The following is a 20,733-nucleotide window of genomic DNA, read 5'->3' on the forward strand; positions in this document are numbered from 1 at the left end:
CGAGGCTGAGCCCTTATAACCCATGGCCAAGGGCTGGGCTGGACAGATGTGCTTCAAAATGCCACCTCCTGGGGCGCCTGGGTGGCTCAGTGGGTTAAAGCCTCTGCCTTCGGCTCAGGTCATGATTCCAGGTCGTGGGATCGAGCCCCGCATCGGGTTCTCTGCTCAGCCAGAGACCTGCTTCCTCCTCTCTCTCTGCCTGCTTCTCTGCCTATTTGTGATCTCTGTCAAGTGAACAAATAAAATCTTTAAAAAAAAAAAAAAAAAGCCACCTCCTGAGTATTTCATGGGTTTTAGATGTGTGATTGTTTGTGTCACCAAGAATGATTCACAGTCACAGCCAGTGGCAGAGGACAGCCTGGATGCTGGTAGGGCCACAAGCCCCCTCCTGGGCCCCACTGCCCCCCGGCACAGGTGCTGACAGGTCTAGTGTGGACATACACACACCGGTCTGGCCACTCAGCAGCTCTGGTCCCAGAACCACTCCTGGTCCTCCCGGATGTTCTACTTCAGGGCCTAGTGGGAATCTGGCGGCTGAAGACTCAGTCTTGGTCAGAAACATATACCCGTCTTTGTCTGAGAAATGCCCAGCAGCAGGAATTAAGGAAAAAAAAAAAAGTTTAAATCTAGACCTTCAAGAACAGATGTCTGGACATTTTTTTTTAAACAACGCAGCCACAAAAATCACCATTCTGTAGGTCTGACATGATGGCATTCTTGAATTACTGCATTTAAAAATGAAGACTAAACAAATCTTAAAACATATCTTTAGAACTACTGGTTAAGATGTGTTCTTTCAACAGAAAGTTTTCTTAAAATGTAGAGTGATACTATCGATGCTTTCTCGCACTGGGAATGAATAAATGATTTTTTAACGTATTTTGTAAAGCACTTGTAAATATTCTCATAGAAACCCTATCTGAGGTATCTTCTAAACTCCTGAAATTATTTTGGTCTTCCGGGAATGTATCGGTTTAGAGAACCTGCACTCAGAGACCCACCCCACCGTTTACTTATTTATTTGTACTCTGCCTTGTTTTGAGAGGATTTAAGGCAATTCTCAAGGACATAAATAATGGATGGAATGGATGGATATATTCTCTTTTAGCTCTTTGTTTTTTTAAGCCTCTATCTATTCATAACAGGAAGTTTAAAAATTTGAGAGTGTCTGAAAATGTATCTAAGTATATGTATAAGTATATGTCTGCTTCCAGAAATCCCATTGCTTAGCAACGCTTTGAACTTTCTTTTTGTAAGTTTTTTTTTTTTTTTACAAAGAAATTTGTTCTTTATTATAATACATTCTCACCATATAGAGGGCAGTTGAAAAAAAAATTTCCTATTTAAGGAAGAAAGTCCCACCATAAACATACACACTTTACGAGTGTGTATTTAATTTTTTCTTTGCTCAGTTTTCTGTTACTTTGGGGTTTTTTTTGTCATTCCTCATTCTGATTCTCCAAATTTGTTCTTTATTTTTTTCTCATTACAGTGTGGACTACATTCTAAATGTCACCAGGGAAATAGATAATTTTTTTCCTGGCTTATTTGCATATCATAACATCCGAGTCTATGATGAAGAGACAACAGACCTTCTTGCCCACTGGAACGAAGCGTACCATTTCATAAACAAAGCAAAGTAAGTGGGCGGAGAAGCTCAAAAAGCTGGTCTGAGGAAGTAACTGGCAGATGCTGGGTGGGCAGAAATTGATGGCAGTCCCAGACACAGAAATCTCTGGTTTATGGAGCCTTTGATGTCTGGTGGGCCTCTGGTTTTAGACCACAGGACCCCTAGCACCAAAAAGGCACAGTCATTGATCTTCTCAGGGTGGGGGCCCCAATGAACCTTTGTTTCCCCCATCATCGATTGGGATATCAGACCCCATTTCTGTCATCAGCACTGCTTCCAGGCAAGGGTCTCATATCCAGTAGACATTCATGGGAGCTCTGTCTATAGGGAGTCGCTGAGCCAAAGGAGAGGGGTGGGCACGTTGTGCGTGGACTGTGAGCACCTTTGGGGCTGCTTCCCCAGAGAAAGCTGCTCAGGCAGGAGCCTGGAGGGAGGGCCCGCCTTCTGCACCTGAGTTGATTCAGTTTTCCTGTTCATAGAATGGGGCAGACCGTCAGAGGTCCCCGTTGCTCTGAGCCTGTTACTGGCATCACCTCTTTTTTTGTCCTCCCCTATTCTCCTCTGGAACAACTCTGCCTTACTGAAGTCCAGAATATAAAGACTACCCTTTGCTATTGAGAGAAACCCCGTCTTCTGCTTTGTAATCCCTTAAGGTCAAAGCTCCGTAACATGTCCTTACCGAATCTTAGTTTGTTTGCATTCCTGGGGGGATAGATTCCAGACCAGCAGTCAAACAAAAAAACAAAGACAAAACAAAATGCACTGACAGATGGGGATGAATTTGAAGCCTGTGGTCTAGGAAAGGGGCCCAGACCCACCTGACAGGCCAGCTGCTTCCAGTATAAACAGACAGGCTGGTGGGTCTACCTCCTGTACAAATAAAGCTGTCCCGGTGCAGCCCCTTCCAGCATCGTGAACCCTCCCATTTTCAAGCCGATGAGATCTGGAGAAACACAACCTTGCCATTTCTGTGCAATCAGTCCTGCCTGGGCCAGAACCGCCTCCTTACAAATGACCAGCCCACCTGCCTTCTTCCCCTCATCCAAACCCGGGTGCCACCGTCCTCGCTCTGGCTCCTCCACCCTCCTTTGTGGCGAACATCTTGCCCTCCCAAGGACCTCGTGGCCTTCCACTTGCTGGCCCCGTTTTCTCTGCGGTCACCCGTTCCGTGTCTCCATCTGCTGGGGCAGCTGGGGAGCTTTTACAGATGCCCCTTGCACTGCCCCTTTGCTTCCTGCAAGAGAGTTTCTGGTCTCCTGGCCCATCCCAGCGATCCTGCTTTGTCCCTGAGGGCTGCAGATCTGGGAGCTCTCCCAGCACGACTTGGCAAGGCAAGGACTGATTTATCTCGATTTCCCATTGTGTGCTAATTGATTTTGCAGTGAAGTTATTTCCTTTTGAGGGTGTGTGGCCATCTGCTGCTTCAATATCAGGACATGGCAGGGGTGGGGTCTGGGCACGGAGATAACTTCAGCATTTAAAGGAAAGAAAAAAACACACTGGGTAAAACCTGAGAGAGTGAAATCGTGAACGTTTTGGGACCCTCTCCCCTGCTTCTGCAGGAAGAACCGTTCCAAGTGCCTGGTACATTGCAAAATGGGTGTCAGCCGATCTGCCTCCACGGTCATAGCCTATGCAATGAAGGAATTTGGCTGGCCTCTGGAAAAAGCATACAACTACGTGAAGCAGAAGCGCAGCATTACACGGCCCAACGCAGGTTTCATGAGACAGCTGTCTGAGTATGAAGGCATCTTGGACGCGAGGTGGGTGAGCGTCTGCGGGACGGGTTGGCAGAACCCACTGGGCTCTTGTCAGGCCTGGCAGTGGCCTCTGCAGCTAAAATCCCGCCTCTGGTCAGGGAAGGGGGGGTGTAGGGGGAGGAGCCAGGCTGAGACAAACAACTATTGTTTGGGGTTTAATTCGTGGTTTCCAGGAGGGATCTGTTTGATTTTGTTGGCATGCACAGAAAGCTGTTTTGCTGCTGGAGGGAACGGTGTGCGGCTTCTCATCCAAGGCATGACGTCATGGGGGTGCAGGCACGTGGCCATCCCCGTTTCCTGAGCATCTGCTTTGGGCCTGCCAAGCCCTGGGCCGGGCCTTGCCACAGGGCAGGTCCGAGGACGGCAGGATGGACTGGCTTCCAGCACTGATGAGCTGGGCCGCATCCGGCAAGCTTGCCCATCTCCCCCAGCCCTGGTTTCCCCTTCTGAGTTTGCAGCCCAAGCCCACCTGGTAGGGAAAGCTGTTGTGAGATTTACCTGAGGACTGCACAGGTTGACCTCTGCAGATGCCATGCTAGAGGTGGCTTGTGGTGAATAAAACAGAGCTTTGGAAATCTCCAACCCCTATCCAGAAAAGGTCTGCCGAGGACAGGTTATCCCGGGCGTACAGGGGAATAAAGAGTGGACGCTGGAGGTTAGTGTGCCCCATGTCACACAGCCGGCAGGCAGCACAAGGAAGAGGGCACAGTCAGGTCTGCTGGCCCCCACGGCTCTGGCGCTGGGAGGCCCCGTGGAGGCGGGTTCCCCCCAGACGCTGGGACTCTTTCTCCCTGGATGATTTCTCGCTGGTGTTACGACAAGGCCACATGCACAGTCCATGGGCTTCTTGGCCAAGTGTGAGCAAGAATGGGTGCCCTGGCAGGGTGGGACAGGGTCTGAGAATAGCTCTGGACATCTCTGGAGTCCCTTTCCTGTCACCCAGGGAGCGGCTGGACAGATCCCCAGGCAGGGCCCCTGGACGAGGGGAGGCAGAGGAGGGTGGGGAGGAGGCGGGAGCATCCTGCCCTCCTTTCCCTTAGCTCTTCAGACCCTTGCTGCCATCAGGGGTTTGCCGCCTCACAGCCTCACCAGGGGTCTTCAGGCTGGGGGCACAACCACAACGCACTGACCTTGACTTGAAACCCCATCTGGGGGCCCTCTTGGCCTTGCCTGGAATGGGCACATAGAGCAGTCTTGACAGGTTGTGGTACTCCCATATGTTTCAAAACAACAACAGGCTCCCCCGCCCCCACTTTTCTTTCTTTTTTTTTTTTTTTTTTTAAGATTATATTTATTTATTTAATAGAAAGATATACAGTGAGAGAGGGAGAAGCAGGCTTCCTGCCAAGCAGGGAGCCCGATGCAGGGCTCAATCCCAGAACCCTGAGATCATGACCTGAGCCCAAGGCAGATGCTTAACAACTGAGCCACCCAGGCGCCCCTAAAAACAACAGCAGGCCCTTAATCCACATCCTTTCCCAGCTCCTGCTCCCATCATAGCCCACACACCTGCAGGATGTTGGCACTGGTGCCCCAAGGGTCCTGGAGGTGATTTAAGTGTCTGAGTCCACGTTATAATTTTTTTTTTTTTGATCCTTACATTAAAAATATGTTATAACCAGGGGCGCCTGGGTGGCTTAGCGGGTTAAAGGCTCTGCTTTCGGCTTGGGTCATGATCCCAGGGTCCTGGAATCAAGCCCCACGTCAGGCTTTCTGCTCAGTGGGGAACCTGCTTCCCCCACTTTCCCTCTGCCTGCCTCTCTGCCTACTTGTGAATCTCTGTCTGTCAATAAATAAATAAAACCTTTTTAAAAAAGATACTTTAGGGACGCCTGGGTGGCTCAGTTGGTTGGACGACTGCCTTCGGCTCAGGGCATGATCCTGGAGTCCCGGGATCGAGTCCCACATCGGGCTCCCAGCTCCATGGGGAGTCTGCTTCGCTCTCTGACCTTCTCCTCGCTCATGCTCTCTCTCACTGTCTCTCTCTCAAATAAATAAATAAAATCTTTAAAAAAAAATAAAAAAAAAATAAAAAAGATACTTTATAACCATACTACCATGGTATCATGAGACCTGTTTTTAAAAGCGATCTGTCTGCCACATGGTCGTTGTGTGGCAGAGTCACTGAGGGCCTCTGCCAGGAGCCGTGCAGGTTGAGGTTCCGAGGCTGTTTCTGTCAGCCCTGAGCTGTCTCTCTTGCTGGCCCAGCCCCGGGCGCTCCTCCTGGGACCCTCAGGGCACCACCCTCCGGTGACCTTCCTCTGCTCTTCCTCCCCCACAGCAAACAACGGCACAACAAGTTGTGGCGCCAGCAGAGCGAGACCTGCCTCCAGCAGCCGGCGGATGGCCCAGCAGGGTCTGGGGACTTTTTGCCGGAGACTTTGGACGGCGCCCCGGAGGCCCAGCTGCCCTGCCTGGACGATGCTGCCCAGCCCGGCTTCCCAGACAGTGGCGCTCCAGGGGGACCCACTCTCCCCTGCTGCTTCCGGCGGCTCTCAGACCCCCTCCTGCATTCCCCCAGCGACGAAACTGGCAGCCTGGTCCACCTGGAGGATCTGGAGAGGGATGCCCTTTTGGAGGAACCAGCCGAGCCAGCTGAGGCACACACACCAGCCAGACATCCCCAGGAAGCTTCTGGACTCTGCGAGAAGGAAGTGAAGAAGAAGCTGGAGTTTGGGAGCCCCAAGGTCCTGAGTGGCTCCTCGCCGCAGGTAGAGGAGATGGAAGGGGAGGAGGTCTCAGGAGCAGGGCAGTGGGGACGGCCCCCACCCCAGCTCGAGAAAAGCCTGCTCAACCGGGAGAACCTTAACAACAACAACAGCAAGAGGAGCTGCCCGGAGGACTTCGAGGTGGGCAACGGGGCAGCGTGGAGGGCAGCGGGCATTACCGGAGCGTGGCTGCGGGTGCCTGGGAGTGCAGGCGCACTGTGGGGCTGGGCTGTGCGGTGCTGTCCCTGCAGGTTTTTCCCCCACTGCTCTCCCCCCACCCCATGCCCTCATTCACGGCTCAGGCAGAGCTTCCGACTCAATATCCTTCTTACTTAAAATGTAAAACAAGACTTACTACCCAGCTTCAGCATTTATCGGACCGAGGCTGTACCGCGCCCCACTCAATTTTCCACACTCTGAATCGTCTTGAGCCAAACCCCAGCTGGGTTGCTCCTTGCACAGAAGCCTCAGTGAGTGACATAACCACAGTCCACCCTGAAGAAGTTGATGTAATTGCTCAGTATCATCAAATAGCCGCTCTTCCCACTCCCGCTCTAATGCTTGACTCCCTGAGTCCCAAGTGGCTATCCTGTTTGGTGGGTTTCTGCAGCAAGGTCCTAGCAAGCTGGCCCTTGTTCAGAAAATCACTAATTCCGCCCGCCTTTCCTCTCCTCCGAGTGGCCCGGGAGCTGAGGCTGGTGTCCTGAGAGGTGTGCCGCCCACCTCCCGGGTCCCGCCCTCACTCTGCATCAGCTCTTGCCACGGCTGGGGCCATGGAGCTCCGTTCCCCCTGCCCTCCCTGTCCATCTTCTGAGACAGCCATGATTCACAAGGAGGACCACTCAGAAATGCATTCCCATATCCAGAGGGTTTGTCTTTCCCGTGTTCTAATACAAGCGAAAAGGGAAGTCCCAGCTACCAACCTCCAGACCGAATGTTAATTACTCGTGAATTTCTCCCACTCAAAGCAAATACACATAAAGACAGATGATACAAAACATCTGTCTGGGATGGTGATGTGTCCATCAGTCTGAAATGGCACTGGGTGGATGGCAGGATGAAGAGCAGGAGAAGCGTGGGTAAGAAGATACTGGCCAGAGCTGGATTGAGTGGGTGAGGTTCTCCAGGGAATAGGACCCGGAGACAAGCACTCATTCATTTGTTCAAATCTTATTTGCTAACTACGGTGCCAGGTTGGTGAGGGCTTCCACTGCAAGGGGACCGCACTTCCTCTCCCCTCACCGCTTAGCACCTGCTTAGCAGTCTCAGTAGAGGTCCAGCTCCTCAGAGAAGCCTTCCCTCTGCGGAGCACTCTGAGGTCATCCCTCTCCATCCTGACGCGTGTCACTCAGTTTGCTGGTTCACATGCGACCCTCTGAGGGCAGGGACCTGTCTTCTTCGCAGCCCCTGTGCCTGACCCATCTCCTGACACGTGACAGGCGCTCCCTAAATACAAGTCGGATGGGAGAATTTGCTCCTGCTCTGTTGCCCCCTGGGCTCTAAAAGGTGGTCTTCAATCTCCTGCTGGGGGACGTTCTGCCGCGTTTTAGAACATTAGGTTCTAAAGGTTTTAGGAGAAAACTTTGGTCAGAACTTCAGGAAAATTTCTGGGTCAAGAGTTTAGATCTCACCAGTTGAGCTGGAAGCCGGCCCCAGGAATCCTGATTCTACAGGAAATCCAGCCTCCCACCTCCCCAACCACACACTCTCCGTGTGCCCCCCTGCAGCCTCTAGGAATCCTGCCTGGGTTTCTTTACGATTCCTCCAGTGTGGGACCACCCCAGGACATCTTACCTTGGGGGACTTAACGTCTGTGAGATGGGATGGGACTAGGCCCTGACGGTCAGGGCCGTGGGCAGGGGCCAGGGAGAAGCATGGGCCAGCAGCTCTTTGCCAAGAGGCCTTTGTTTTAGGCCAGCTTGGGAATCTCACAGCTAAACCACTGTTCGCCTCAGCCCATAGGACCCTGTTGTCTGTCAATGGGCGTGTGAGGGAGGTGTGAGCAGTTGTCCTGCCTTCGGAAGGGCCCGAGGTGGAGACGCACATCACATTTGCCTAAAGGGAGAAGACTTTCTTCAGAAAACAGTGCCGACATGTTCCCCATTGGTAATAAAACCCACCTCAGCCTGGTGCCCTCATCCGGGACTATGCTTGGGTCTGTACTGGTTTTTGCCTTCGACCACCTCACTCTGAAGACCACGGCCAATGGCTGGATGGTGGTTCTTTGGAGCCACACTGTGTTCATGCTAAAAGGGAAGAGCCCTGTTTCCAGACTACATATTCCCCAAGCACAAATTCTTTCTAAAAGGGAAAGGAAGGGAGAGGTGTGCAATGGTGAAGGTGGGTTTGAGAGGGCTCTGCTCCTGACCATGCTGTGCTGGTTGTGTGGCCAGAGATTTGCCCAGGGTCGTGGTCCTGTAGCCTCTGGAAGGTTGGGTTCAGCCCTGTAACCACCACTGTTTACGCCCAGGTGGGTTCCAAGAGGCCTGCGTTGCTGCGCTAACTGAATGAGAGGCACTGCCTCTGCAGTGCCTGCCCGGCCCCACTCCAGCCCCTCCTTGTATTTTGTGTCCTCCAGCTCGCTGTTGTATACTCACGATGTTCTTATCCCCTTTCAGCACGATGCTATATTTGGGATCCTTAACAAGGTGAAGCCTTCCTACAAGTCCTGTGCTGACTGCGTGTACCCTATAGCCAGCGGGGCTCCCGAGGCCTTCAGGGAGCGGGGTGAGAACCCCGGAGCTCCTGCCATCTGTACCCAGCCAACCTTCCTGCCGCACCTCACATCCTCCCCTGTGGCCCACACATCCAGCAGGTCCCGAGCTTTAGAGAAACTGGCCTCTGGCCCCAGCGAAAGTCCCCCATTCCTACCACCAGCAGGCTCAAGGAAGTCAGACATCGGTGGCTCCGGGGCCGCAGCTGCCCCAGAACTACCAGCTAGCCTTCTGGAACCTTCCAGAGAAACCCAAAAAGTCCTGCCAAAGTCCCTCCTTTTGAAGAATTCTCACTGTGATAAGAATCCTCCAAGCATGGACGTAGTGAAGGATGACTCACCACCCAAGAAAGACCCGAAACCGGCCAAGGACCTGCGGCTTCTGTTCAGCAAAGAAGCCGAGAAGCCGACAAGCAACAGCTACCTGATGCAACACCAGGAATCCATCATTCAGCTGCAGAAGGCGGGCTTGGTCCGAAAGCACACCAAAGAACTGGAGAGGCTGAAGGGCACGCCCGCAGACCCTGTGTCTCCCTGCAGGGATGGCCCCGCCAGCAGGCTAGAAGCCAGCATCCCCGAGGAGAACCCTGATCTGGCTCCTGTCCCTCCGCTGGGGCCCCCAGCTCTGCCCAGCCTCTCGGGGAGTGATGAGAAGTCAGAGGCCATCCCCACTCCGTTTGAAGTCGCCCCACCCAAGAGCCCCGGTCCCTTCCTCTGCCGCCTGGATCACACCAGTCACTTCTCAAAAGACTTCCTGAAGACCATCTGCTACACCCCCACGTCGTCCTCCATGAGCTCCAACCTGACGCGGAGCTCCAGCAGCGACAGCATCCACAGCGTCCGAGGCAAGCCGGGCCTGGTGAAGCAGCGGACGCAGGAGATCGAGACCCGGCTCCGGCTGGCGGGCCTCACTGTCTCATCCCCACTGAAACGCTCACACTCTCTGGCCAAGCTCGGAAGTCTCAACTTCTCAACAGAGGACCTGTCCAGTGAGCCCGACGCGTCCACCCTCACCGACTCCCGGGACGCCCAGTGGAGCGAGTCTTCCTTCTTGCGTGAGTCCCAGGCAGTCCCAAGGAACCCAGCTGCGACCTCTCGGCCATCAGGGAAACCTGCTTCAGAACACTTGAGAAGTCCCTCGTGGACAAGCAGAAGCTGACCGGCCTCTTGCTGTATTTACTCGGACGTGCGTTTCCACCGGTCCCTCCCTGTGTCTCACTGTGGGTTTCGACTGTGATGTCTCCTAAACAAGTGACATTCTAACTCTTCCCACTCTCGCTGCAGAGAGGAGGAGAGGAAAAAGAAGAACCCAGCACAAGGAGAAGGGGGGGTGCCAGTCAGGTGGCCCAGGAGAACCAGAAGCCATCGGCCAGTAGATATAGAACTCTGCTCCCCAAGCCCTGTGTTTTCAGGAAGAATCCTGTTTTTAAAAAGAGCATACACAGACATGCACACACTCCCCGAACACTGCGTGTGCATCGTGAAGGCTCCACGATCACGGCGCACATTCCTAGCTCATTCAGGCCCTCACAGGGAAGTCCTTGGATGGCAGTATGAAGTCCTACCTCTGTTCTTGCTGTGCTTTTTATTTTTTAAAATATAGTCGTGACCAAGGCTCTTTCCAGGGAATAATGCTGTGTCAGAAAAGGTTTTTCCAAAAGAGATTTTTTTTTAATTCTTATTTTTTCGCTGGGGACCCCCAGAAAAGTCCTAAGTTGACTACGTGCAACACCGCTAGGTAAAGTCAGAACAGGCTGTCGAATGCTGTTGTTGGACCGACCCTGTGGTGCGTGGAGATGTTCGGTGCAGCTGAGTTCCTTGTCCTGGTGTGTGGTCCCAGCAGAGTGGCGTGCGTCCGGCCAGTACTGGGGTGAGGAGGGGATGTGTATATGTGACGTCCTCAGTCATTGCTAATGGTCACGTGTAAGTTGCCCCCAGTCTGCGGAGAAGGACCCAGGAGCATCACTGTGTCTCCTCTGCTGCTCAACCCGATGTGGTTGCCTTGAGGCACTGAGAAAGCTCAAGTGTGTGTGGCGGGGGTGGTGGGTCTGAGACGGGGATTGTCCTGCCACGAGCACTTGGGCCCATGAGGTTACAGGAACAGGTTCAGGGAGGAAAGGGGGCTCTAAGCAGTCGTGAGCTGCTCTGCCGGCCCCTCTCTCGGAATAGCCCTGCCACAGCTTCTCAGAGAAATGAGACCATTGAAAAGCTTCATAGATGTTTACAGTCACCGCTTCCTTTGATGAGGTACTGCTCCGTCTCTCTCGCCCTTCCTGGCAGTGAGGACAGAGTGGAAGAGGGCTCTGTACTCCTGGCCGGGGCTCTGGGGGGCCCCTTTCAGAATCAGGTGAGCTGCACCCATCACATAGCCACGGGATGCGGGCGTGGATGGAGGGAGTCCGCTGGTGTTGGTCAGTAAGACAGGCTGTTGAAAGTATTTTGGAGAGAGAGTGAGAAAAATAAAAGATGCTTGGTAGTAAGACAGAAAGGTTTCATCCAGGGAGTCCGCAAACTCTGGTAACAGACCCTTGAGCTAAGAAGCTTTTATATTTTTAAGGGCTTGTTAAAAACAACAATCTAATATGCAGCAGGGACCATGTAGCCTACAGGCTGAGATACTCCCGATCCAGTCCTTTAGAGAAAAGGTTCGCTGACTCTTGGTTCCACAACACAGGGCTGCCCAGGGCCCTCCAGAAAGAAACTGCCAAATTCGAAGGCCTGCCCTGCCCCTTGGACACCTCAGGCCCAGGCCTTGTCTTCTCCTGACCCAGACCTTGCCCGCCCAACCCCCATGTGCTGTCCCTCAGGGTAGGGGTTGGCCCGGAGGTGCTGGCCCATAGTTGCCCAAAGTATGGTGTGCACTCAGCCATCCGCTGAATTTATTCAGTCAAACTAGAAGCCTTTGGCGCTGACCACTCTCCGAAAGTGGCTGAAGGAGCTGCCATCTTGGATCTTACAGTGGTCAGATCTGGGTTAGGGTTAGGGCAGCACAGGCAGAGTTTTCAGGAACGAGGGCAGATGGGGGCGGGGGGGGGGGGGAGGTCCACATTTCAGCTAGTGGGTGGAGTTTGTGCAGAAACACCCTCTCCAGGAATTTTTCCTCCCCCATGTTGTTGATTTTTGTTTTGTTTTGTTTTTTAAATCATAATGTTATTTGATAGGAATTTGTTTTCCCACCCCTGTCATTCAAAATCACCTTAAAGGGTGATTATCTACTTCCTAGAATCCCTGTTGGGTTCCCCTCCCGCTCCCTGCCCCCGGCCAAAAGAAAGATTATTCTCAAAAAACATACGGAGTTCAGTATATGTTTTGCCAAATGAAACTTCGCATTGTGGCTCCATTTTTTGTCAAACGATCCTTTAGATTTGATGCTTGACAGGCTTACGTTGCTCTTCTAACCTCATGTGTCTGGTGTGTGGGAACAATATATTTTTGCAAACTTTAATTTTGAAAGCGTAGAAGGAGAACTACAAATCTGAGCAAGTCTTTGGCTTTTGGCGACCCTGTTGTTTGCACAAGCACGGCTTGTATGTCAGGTCTACACAGACCAGGGCCCAGGGCCCCATCATCAAAGCTAAATGGGGGTGTTCTTGATTGGATGGCTAGCACTCTGGCCCGGAGGAAAGGATACGGACTTTTCTCCAAGACCCACATCACCAAGAGCGCTCTTCCAGGCTCAGGGGCACCCTGGCAAACAGACTCACGCTGACCTTTGAAAAGAAAGCCTGTGCTGTAAGCTATGCTGCATCTGGACCAGCGTTCCGTCGGCCTGGGATCTTGCTGATGGTGAACATGCTGAACGTGGGAGGTCCACGCGGGAGGCAGGGAGTTTCTGCTTTGAAAGTCATTGATCCTGATGACCACCATCTTCAGGGAATGTCCTTGTTAAAATAGAGAACGGGAGTTTTCGAGATCCGCCGGATGATCTCCCTGAGTCTTGAACTGCCTCTCTTGTACAGCCTCACCTCTGTCTCGCTCACTTGTAACTCATGCGACATGCTGCAAGTTAGACTCAACTTCCCTAGATCTGCAACTTGCTTCAGTCCAGGTGGGGTGGGGGCTGCTGCTTGTCAAGCTTTGTTACGTGTGAGGGGGAACCTGGATCTGGGGAGAGGAGGAACCACACTGCCCTCTGATCATGATTCAATAATGCCCAATCCGGTTTCTTTGCCTTGGAGCTACTTTTGGGGGTCAGAGTGATGCTGATCATCACAAGGCTTCTTGCTCTTGGCATTCCCTGTTTCTTTGATCTCTTCGAGAGGGACCCATGCTGACCTCTGGGTGCCGAACTGCGCGCTCCTGGGCAGTGACACCCATTTGTCATGTGTGAGATCATTCACCAGCTGCTCACGGTGGCCGCACCGTCCAGCCTTCCCTTCTGTTTCCCCCCACCCCTCTAGCCAAAAACCATTCCATCTCATTCTAAAGTCTTTTCTCTCCTGCATAAGCCCAGAGGATGATACAGGGTGGAGCCAAAGTCGCAATAGAATTAGCATCTTGAGGCCGGCCCTGTCCTTGGGCGCTCTTGTCTCCACGCGGGCCAGAACCCAAAAGATTCAGGACTCCCCCTCCTCCCCTGGGGCCATTTCTCCCCAGTGAGAAGAAGTGATGCATCATTTAGGCAAGGTCACACAAACGACTTTACCCAGGGTGTCTGAAGAAAGACGTGCTCTCTGTTGACCAGAAACGCTTTGTTCCGGAATCCACCCAGACCCAGTGAGGGCAACCACGTGACCTCTGGCAGGAGAGCTAGGCAGGCCAAGGAATTTGTGATGCTGGGCACAGTGAGGGTGCACCTGCCCCGCTCCCATCCTGCAGGCTCTTGCCAACGCTGCATGCCAAACAAAGGGAGTTGGCTGACACCCCCTCCCCATGCTCACTACTTGGTCTTTTCATTGTGTGCCCTGCAGCTGAACACCTATATATATGAACTCCCTCTGCATACATATACGCATATATATATGCACATATATATATGCAACTTGAAGCAGACCATCTCACGGGCCACTTTTCTCCCATCGACACACACACTGTGTCCCCCGAGTGCAAAGTGGATCACCTTGAACAATACAGAGTGGGGCCATGTGCAGCAATACTCTCCATAGACCTGGACATTGACCATCACCACCCCCAACACACACACCCTTTTGTCTAGCCCCGGGCCCCGGCTTCAGTCCATCTCTGCCACAGGAGTCTTGACAACCAGCCCTCCAGCCCCTTTGCTGTCCTTTGTGTTGGCCTTGCTGCACAAGAAGGTGGGCTGCTTCCTCCCTCCTTTTTCCGACACTGTAATTATTGTTTTACAATTGAGTGCCTTAATAATAGTTTACAAATACTGTGTATTTATGGGAAACTGGTAAGCTCGCACCTTCTGTGATTGGGCCTTTGCCTTGGCGATGGTGGTTGGCGTGAGGGCTGGAGCTTGCCCTACCCCATGCTTGTGTTCATCTGCTGTGCAGTCCTATGCAGGGAGTGGGGGGGTCCTCCCCACCCCACCACTGTCTCAGGAGCATTGGTGGTTCCTGCAGGTGAGGCTGGCGCTTGCTCACTGTGTGTCCCACAGTAGCAAGGAAAGCACAGAATTTGGTTCGCTAGCCAGCCAGGGGGTGGCACCGTCCCCCTTCCCCCCCATTGCACAATTGTGCTCTTTAAATAGAGAAGTGTTACCACCTAGGCCTCCCTGTGTTTCCTCCTCTGCTGGTGTCCTGAGCTCGCTGCCACCAAATGTGGGGACGGACACCAGCCCCGGCGAAAGGAGGAGCTAAGATAAGTTCTCTGGTTTTCAGAAGCTGCCAGTGGGTTCCAGTGTGTTGCGTTAAGATATTGATGATTTTTTTTATTCTATTTTTCTTCGTGGTTTTTTTTTTACATTATATATTTAAAAGGCAGTATCTTTTGTACTGTGAATTTGCAGTAGAAGATGCATAATGCACTTTTTTTTTTTACTTCTGTTGGTGTGTACTGTAATAGTCTGTGTGCTTCTTGTGATGAAAATAAACTTGTTCTTTATAAACGTCTGACGGCGTGTGAACTCGTGCAAAAGGAAGCTGCTGCTTCAGTCGTTGCCAAGACAGTCAACATACCCGCGCCGTCCTGACAGCCAGTCTTTACTGAGCACCTGCCTTGTGCTCAGTGGTATAAAAACCCAGACACATTAGACAGAAGAAAGAACCAAGGAAGCCAATGTTAGCTCCTCCAGGAATGGTCTTGTTTTTCCTCCCGATTTGATGAGTAAGGAAGCAGGCCTGCTTGTGGGTGGTCATTTGGATACCCAAAAAACCTATCCCTGCCAGGGTGGGACTTGGGCTCTGGGTGGCATCTCTTACACGAAAGCAGAAAGCTAGAGTGTGTTCAACACCACCGCCTGAGCTAGTCCAGCCACATACTGTGGGAGAGGAGACTGTGGAGGCTAATGATTGCTGGTGGCCAAAGCAGGAATCCCAGGGCACCTCAGTTGCTGCCCACAACAAAGGCTTCTCTCGTGCCCAGGCCACAGTGCACTGCAGGTCAGGACCTTTTGGTGGCACTCCTTCTTTGGTGACTCATGAAGCTGAGCTACTCTCATTTTCTTTTTCTGTTTATTTTTTTATTATTATTATTATGGCTACTCTCATTTTTAAACCCTGCTTTCTTGGTGTTCTTTGCTCTGGCTGTGCAGTCGGGGGAAAGATCATGGGGCCTCACGTTCACTCTTCACTGCCTTTAGATGTGATACACCTGTGTTTATGATGTAATGGGCGAGACCTAGTCACGTGGTCCCTGCACCCCCAGCTGCCAAGACCACTGGGAGATGTGAGGTACACACATGCTTGGCGGGCACTACTGTTGACCACAAGTACCTTGGCATGACCACTCAATTCCAGTGCCTGTGGATCCAAGAAACCCTTCGTTGCATTCACCTCAGCTTACTGTGTCTGTCACCTGGACTCACAGGAGACTGATGGATAAACCAGAATGCAAACGAATTACTTGAGAGCAAGACTTGAAGCTGTCAGGCAAGTCCCAAGTACTCTCACTTGCACACTGAGTCCTCGAGACAAAATCAACATTTGAATCCAAATTATGGTTAGGAATTGTTTATGGAGTATGAAATCAAAGCAAAAGGTTAAGGAAGAGGGTGATTCCTGTGGTTAGTGCCAGCACGCTGCAGGGCAGTCCTTTCTGCAAGACGTTTGTGAAACCAAACCCCTGAGAGTCATGGTTCAGGACAGTCTTCATCATTGGCAAGGCTGGGGATGCCTCCTAAATTCTCTCCAGGCTTCAAACATGAATCAGAGCCTGGGGAGCGAGGCCCAGCACTCTGTGCGCTCCTGATGGATTCCCTGGGAATTCTAACGGCCAAGCACAAAAACCATCAAAATAAGAGTGTGATGCAATGGGGCAGGCTTCCACTTTGCTAGCTACGCTCACATTCCACACATGCTTCCTCGAGACAACACCCACATCCCCCTAATGGAACCCGGGCATTCCCAAAACTCATCAGATACTCCACTTATCCAGGGTCCTAGGAGAACATTCCTCTCATTGGCTGATTTTACCCTGGTTTCGTTCTCAGAGTAATGAGCCCGAGGTTGAGTGTAATCCCAGGTAGTTTTGTAGAGGAGGACTCCTTGCTTGCTTGTGTTGATGCCTGGAGAAGCCTCTTTTGGCGAGGCGCTTGCAGGAGGCTCCAGAAGGCAGGGCTTGGAGAATGACTGGTGTTTCAGAAGGATTTGCATCAGGGGTCCCGAGGCTCTTTCTAAAGATGTGTGCCAACAGCATCCTGAGCGAGCCCTGCCCAGAAAACACCAGCCACGCATCCTGTACCCTAGCCCAAGGGAGAAGATTCTACCAGCCCTTCTGTGTCCCTGTCACTTTCCATCAGGAATCCCCGAGTCCCCCAGACAACCGTGTTGGTGTGATCTGCAGCTCATGCTGAAGAAACAGGCCTGCAGAGGGCAAGTGGTTTGCGCACAGTTACATCTGGGAAGTGGTGAAGCCAGTGGGTATGGCTTCCTCCCCACATGAAAACTTTCCCAGGGCTGTCCCCACCCCAGAAGTAGAAAAAGCAACCCAAAGATGCATCTTGGTCTCCCTATAGGTATTAGCAAGAAAACACAGGAGTCAGGAATGAAGCCTCCAGCCCCTGGAAAAACCTGACCCACGCCATGCTCCAAAGGCTATTTGGATAACACAAAGTGTGTGTCTCTCTCCCAAATCCTGTCCACCATTGTTTGCCTTCAAAGGGAAACCGCTTGTGCATCCTGGAGTATAGTTGTAAAGGGTCCCCTTTCAGCTCAAAAGTCCTCTTGTCATCAACCGATACAGCAAATAAAATGTTGGTGTTTACTGGAGCAGCCTCCCAGCATAGGAAAGGAGGCCTAAGGCCCTGATGCTAAGACACAGATTCTCCTGCAGGTGGTATGTTGGAGGTGGTGAGCTCTCTCTAGTTTGGAAGTCGGATATGAAAATAGGTTAAGAACAATGCTACCTACCTCGTGGAGCCAAGAATTTGAGAATTAGCTAATGTACGCAACCGCCTTCGGCCAGGCCCACCATCTGTGCTGTATCATGCTGGCCATTCTTGTTGGTACTGGCAGCAGGGAGGGAGGAGGGGGAGGCAGAAAGGAAGTCACCTAAGCTGAGCATCTACTACTTTCAAGTGTTACACATATATTACCGAGTTGGTCCTTGTAACGGGTTTTACCCCCTTTCACAAACAGAGGTGGAAGCTCAGAGAGGATAGGGAATGTGGGTCAGAGCCACATAGCCAGAAAGGGACAAAAATCCAGGGTGCCTGACTCCAAATTCATATACTTTCTATCCTGCCATCCTCGCCCCAATGAAAATAGCCCATAGTGCACACAGGGCAATGTTAAGCACGTAGTAAGTGCTCAATAAATTTTTAATGATTGTGAATGAGTGAAGGAAATATGGTCCGAAAGCGAGTCCTAGTTCCGTTCACCAAGGCCTGGAAAGTTTGGGGACACCCATGATTGCCTAAACCAACTCCCTCTCGGAGAGAGGCAAAAAGCCTGTCACCTTCTGGACCCCAACAAGAGCTTGGCACATTGGACCAAACCTTGGGTCAGCACCGGGCATCAGCTATGAATCTGAGAATCCAGAGTTTTTCAGAGTCCAGAAGGATCTGAAAGGTCACCCAAGCCAGATCCCTTTATAACACCCATCCATTCCGGCATTCTCCACCCCCACTCCCATTCGTGGCTCCCCTGCCATGTGCTAGGTGTTGGAGACAAAGAGGAGGCCATCTGTCATCCCTGGGGGTCCTGACAGCAAGCCTTTCTGTAAGGGACAGGAAGAAAACACACCACCTGCTAAAAGAAATGGAGTCAGACAGGTAGGATTCCAGGTTTGTGTCTTCTCCTCCTCTTACCTATTTTCCAGCATCTCTGCAACAGGGTTCTGTAATGAAAAAGGAAAGTGTAAAGATTTAATGGAAAGGATGCTTTTGTAACTGAGCTGAAATTTGCCCTATAAGTTCCCAGGCTCATGGCTCTGGGGGACTCAACACAGCATTTTCCAGAAGGTCTTTGCTCTCCTCTGATGAGTTAGCATGGCCCCAGAACAGAGTGCTCCCAGCCTGCAGTGGCTCCCTGTCCTGCTCCGTGAGCCCCTCTGGGCTGCTCAGGCCTGCCCTCTGAGCATCTGGGGGCTGGTGATGCAGCACCCAGGGTTGGTTTCACAGGACGAAGACTTTGCGCGGGACTCTGTACTTACCAGGGTACTGCGATTGGTCTAATACTCTGCTTGCCACTCTTTTGAAATCCCTAATAATTTTTTTCTTTTTTAATATTTTATTTATTTATTTGAGAAGAGGGGAGAGGGAGAAGCAGGCTTCGAACTGAGTAGGGATGTGGGTGTTGATCCCAGGACCCCAGATCATGACCTGAGCCAAAGGCAGACGCTTAACCAACTGAGCCACCCAAGCACCCCTAAATTTCAGTGTTATTTGTTACATAAAGTACTTAGAACAGGTCCTGGCACAAAGTAATCCTTCTGTGAGTGGTTGCTGGAACAGTGGGGAAGACAGTGGTTAGACCCACCCACAGATCAGACCCTGTTGATGGGCCGCGCCCCCCACCCCCACACACTGCCTTAGCATCTCTCTGAAGGGCGGAGGGAAGCAAACCCAAGCTGCCTGGAGAAGGGGGAGGAGGACTCCAACGCGTTGTGCATACACATCGCCCCCAGCCCCTGCCCCTGAAGCCTCGGAGGGCAGAGGGCCAGGGCTCTGCCTCTCTCCAGATATAAACATCGCCCGTCCCGCGACCTGGACCCCAGCGGTTCTTTGCAATAAGCCTTTGGGGAAGGGAACGGCGTGGGCGGCCTGGGAGCGTGGGCTTGTCCCTGCTTCGATCCAGAGGCACATCCTGTTCTGGCGTTGCCATGGCACAGCCAAACATCTGCCACAACAGATGGCTGGGGCCGGCAGCTGGCAGCGCGGCCGCGGGCATGGGAGGCCAGGGTGGAGCGCACGCAGGACGGGGCAAGACTGGCGCTGGACACTGACTTGGGAAACCTCCTGGAAACTGCCCACCTCCCGGGCGCATGCACGTGCACGCGCACACTGTGTCTGGAAGGCTTCCGGGACCGGTTCGTTTCCCATCGGGAGCAGTTCCTGACTCTGGCTGTGCTTCCTGGAGGTCTCAGGAGAAGATCCCAAGCGCACAGCCCTAGCAGGACTGTCCCCCGCGCCCCAAATCTGAATTCTCATCCTGGTCTAGCTCACAGCGGGGCTCCCAGAACTGCCCTAGGTGGCCCCATCTGGCTCCCAAAATGGAATTTGCTTTCCTGGTTGTTATTTTCTGTGATTAGAAAGTAAAACACAGTCATTGTATCAAAATCACATGATGTCTACAAGGACAGTAGTGGCCCTCCTGGTGTACAAGTCCGCCGCTGGCTGTGCCACACACCTCTCATGAGTAATAGGCACGCATAAAGGGCTTAGAATGGCACCAGGCCTAGGAACGTGCTTTACACGCATTTGTCAAATAAAATGATTGTTAATATCTGATTCCATACATCAGGCTGGCAACACAGGTATGAATACATTTCCTACTGGAAGAAACAGAGGCTAAGATGAGTGACATCACCTGCCTAAGGTCTCTAAGCAATGTCTGACCTGGATTTGAATCTAGGTGACACCAACACTAGAGCTTTAAGCCCAGAAACTTCCAACACCGACACCCCCTTCTGCTGCTTCTCTTCATCCTAGAATACCTTGCCAGGTCCCCTCCTCTCTTCAGGCCACATGCCTCCAGTTCTGACCTCATTCCTGCTGGAAGCCTCAAGGGGTCCAGCTGAGGTCACAGTTCTGGCCCTAGACTCATGGAGGCCACACCCTGTCTGGGGCCTTTGCGCTCTCCTCACCCCTTTGCCTGTGTTCCTGCCTTCCAAGGCTTTCAGCACTCTCTGCTTGTTGCCTCCCAGGGCCTAGACCTCAATGACGTCACAGCTCTTCCCTCCTCCCACTTTCTCTGCCCGGCAGTGAAAGTTTGGTAAAGTTAGTTGTAACAGGCGACATTGCCGGCTTTGTTCAGATGAAGACTCAGAAGTTGAATGGCTTACCTAGGTCACCCAGCCAGAAAAGGAATTCTGTTCCAGACCCACCTCTTCCAGAAAACCATCCTAATAGCATGGCCCAAGTCCGGAAGAGAGAGCTGTTTAGTCTGAGCACTCCATGGGCATGTATAAGACTGTGAGTCCCTTAGGTTGAGCACTGGGTTGGGTTTATTGTGGCCCACCCTGTGCCGGACATAACAGGCACTCAATAAATACTTGTTCAATGAACGGTTACATAAGTAAAATGATGAATGATGGAGCATTGATCATGATCATGATGTCTCTTTTCCCCTCTGGAGTTATGAGAGGTTGGGGGAAGTTAGGCAGACCCAGTTGAATCTTTCCTCTGCCACTTCCTGG

The 20,733-nt window shown here is 52.1% G+C and overlaps 1 protein-coding gene across 2 annotated transcripts in view; it reads left to right on the forward strand.

Annotated features, from left to right (window-relative positions):
* The window catches only part of SSH1 (slingshot protein phosphatase 1), a 60,090-nt gene extending 45,262 nt beyond the window's left edge, over window positions 1–14,828 (forward strand). For both annotated transcript variants that reach the window (XM_044244101.1, XM_044244102.1), the window contains 4 exons: window positions 1,493–1,639; window positions 3,193–3,393; window positions 5,672–6,239; window positions 8,717–14,828. In XM_044244101.1, the coding sequence (XP_044100036.1) occupies window positions 1,493–1,639; window positions 3,193–3,393; window positions 5,672–6,239; window positions 8,717–9,970 (2,170 nt within the window). In that variant the 3' untranslated portion in view covers window positions 9,971–14,828. The remainder of the gene's footprint in view (window positions 1–1,492; window positions 1,640–3,192; window positions 3,394–5,671; window positions 6,240–8,716) is intronic.
* The last annotated feature ends 5,905 nt before the right edge of the window (window positions 14,829–20,733 follow it).

This window comes from Neovison vison, chromosome 3, assembly GCF_020171115.1.
Source record: "Neovison vison isolate M4711 chromosome 3, ASM_NN_V1, whole genome shotgun sequence".
Taxonomy (NCBI): domain Eukaryota; kingdom Metazoa; phylum Chordata; class Mammalia; order Carnivora; family Mustelidae; genus Neogale; species Neogale vison.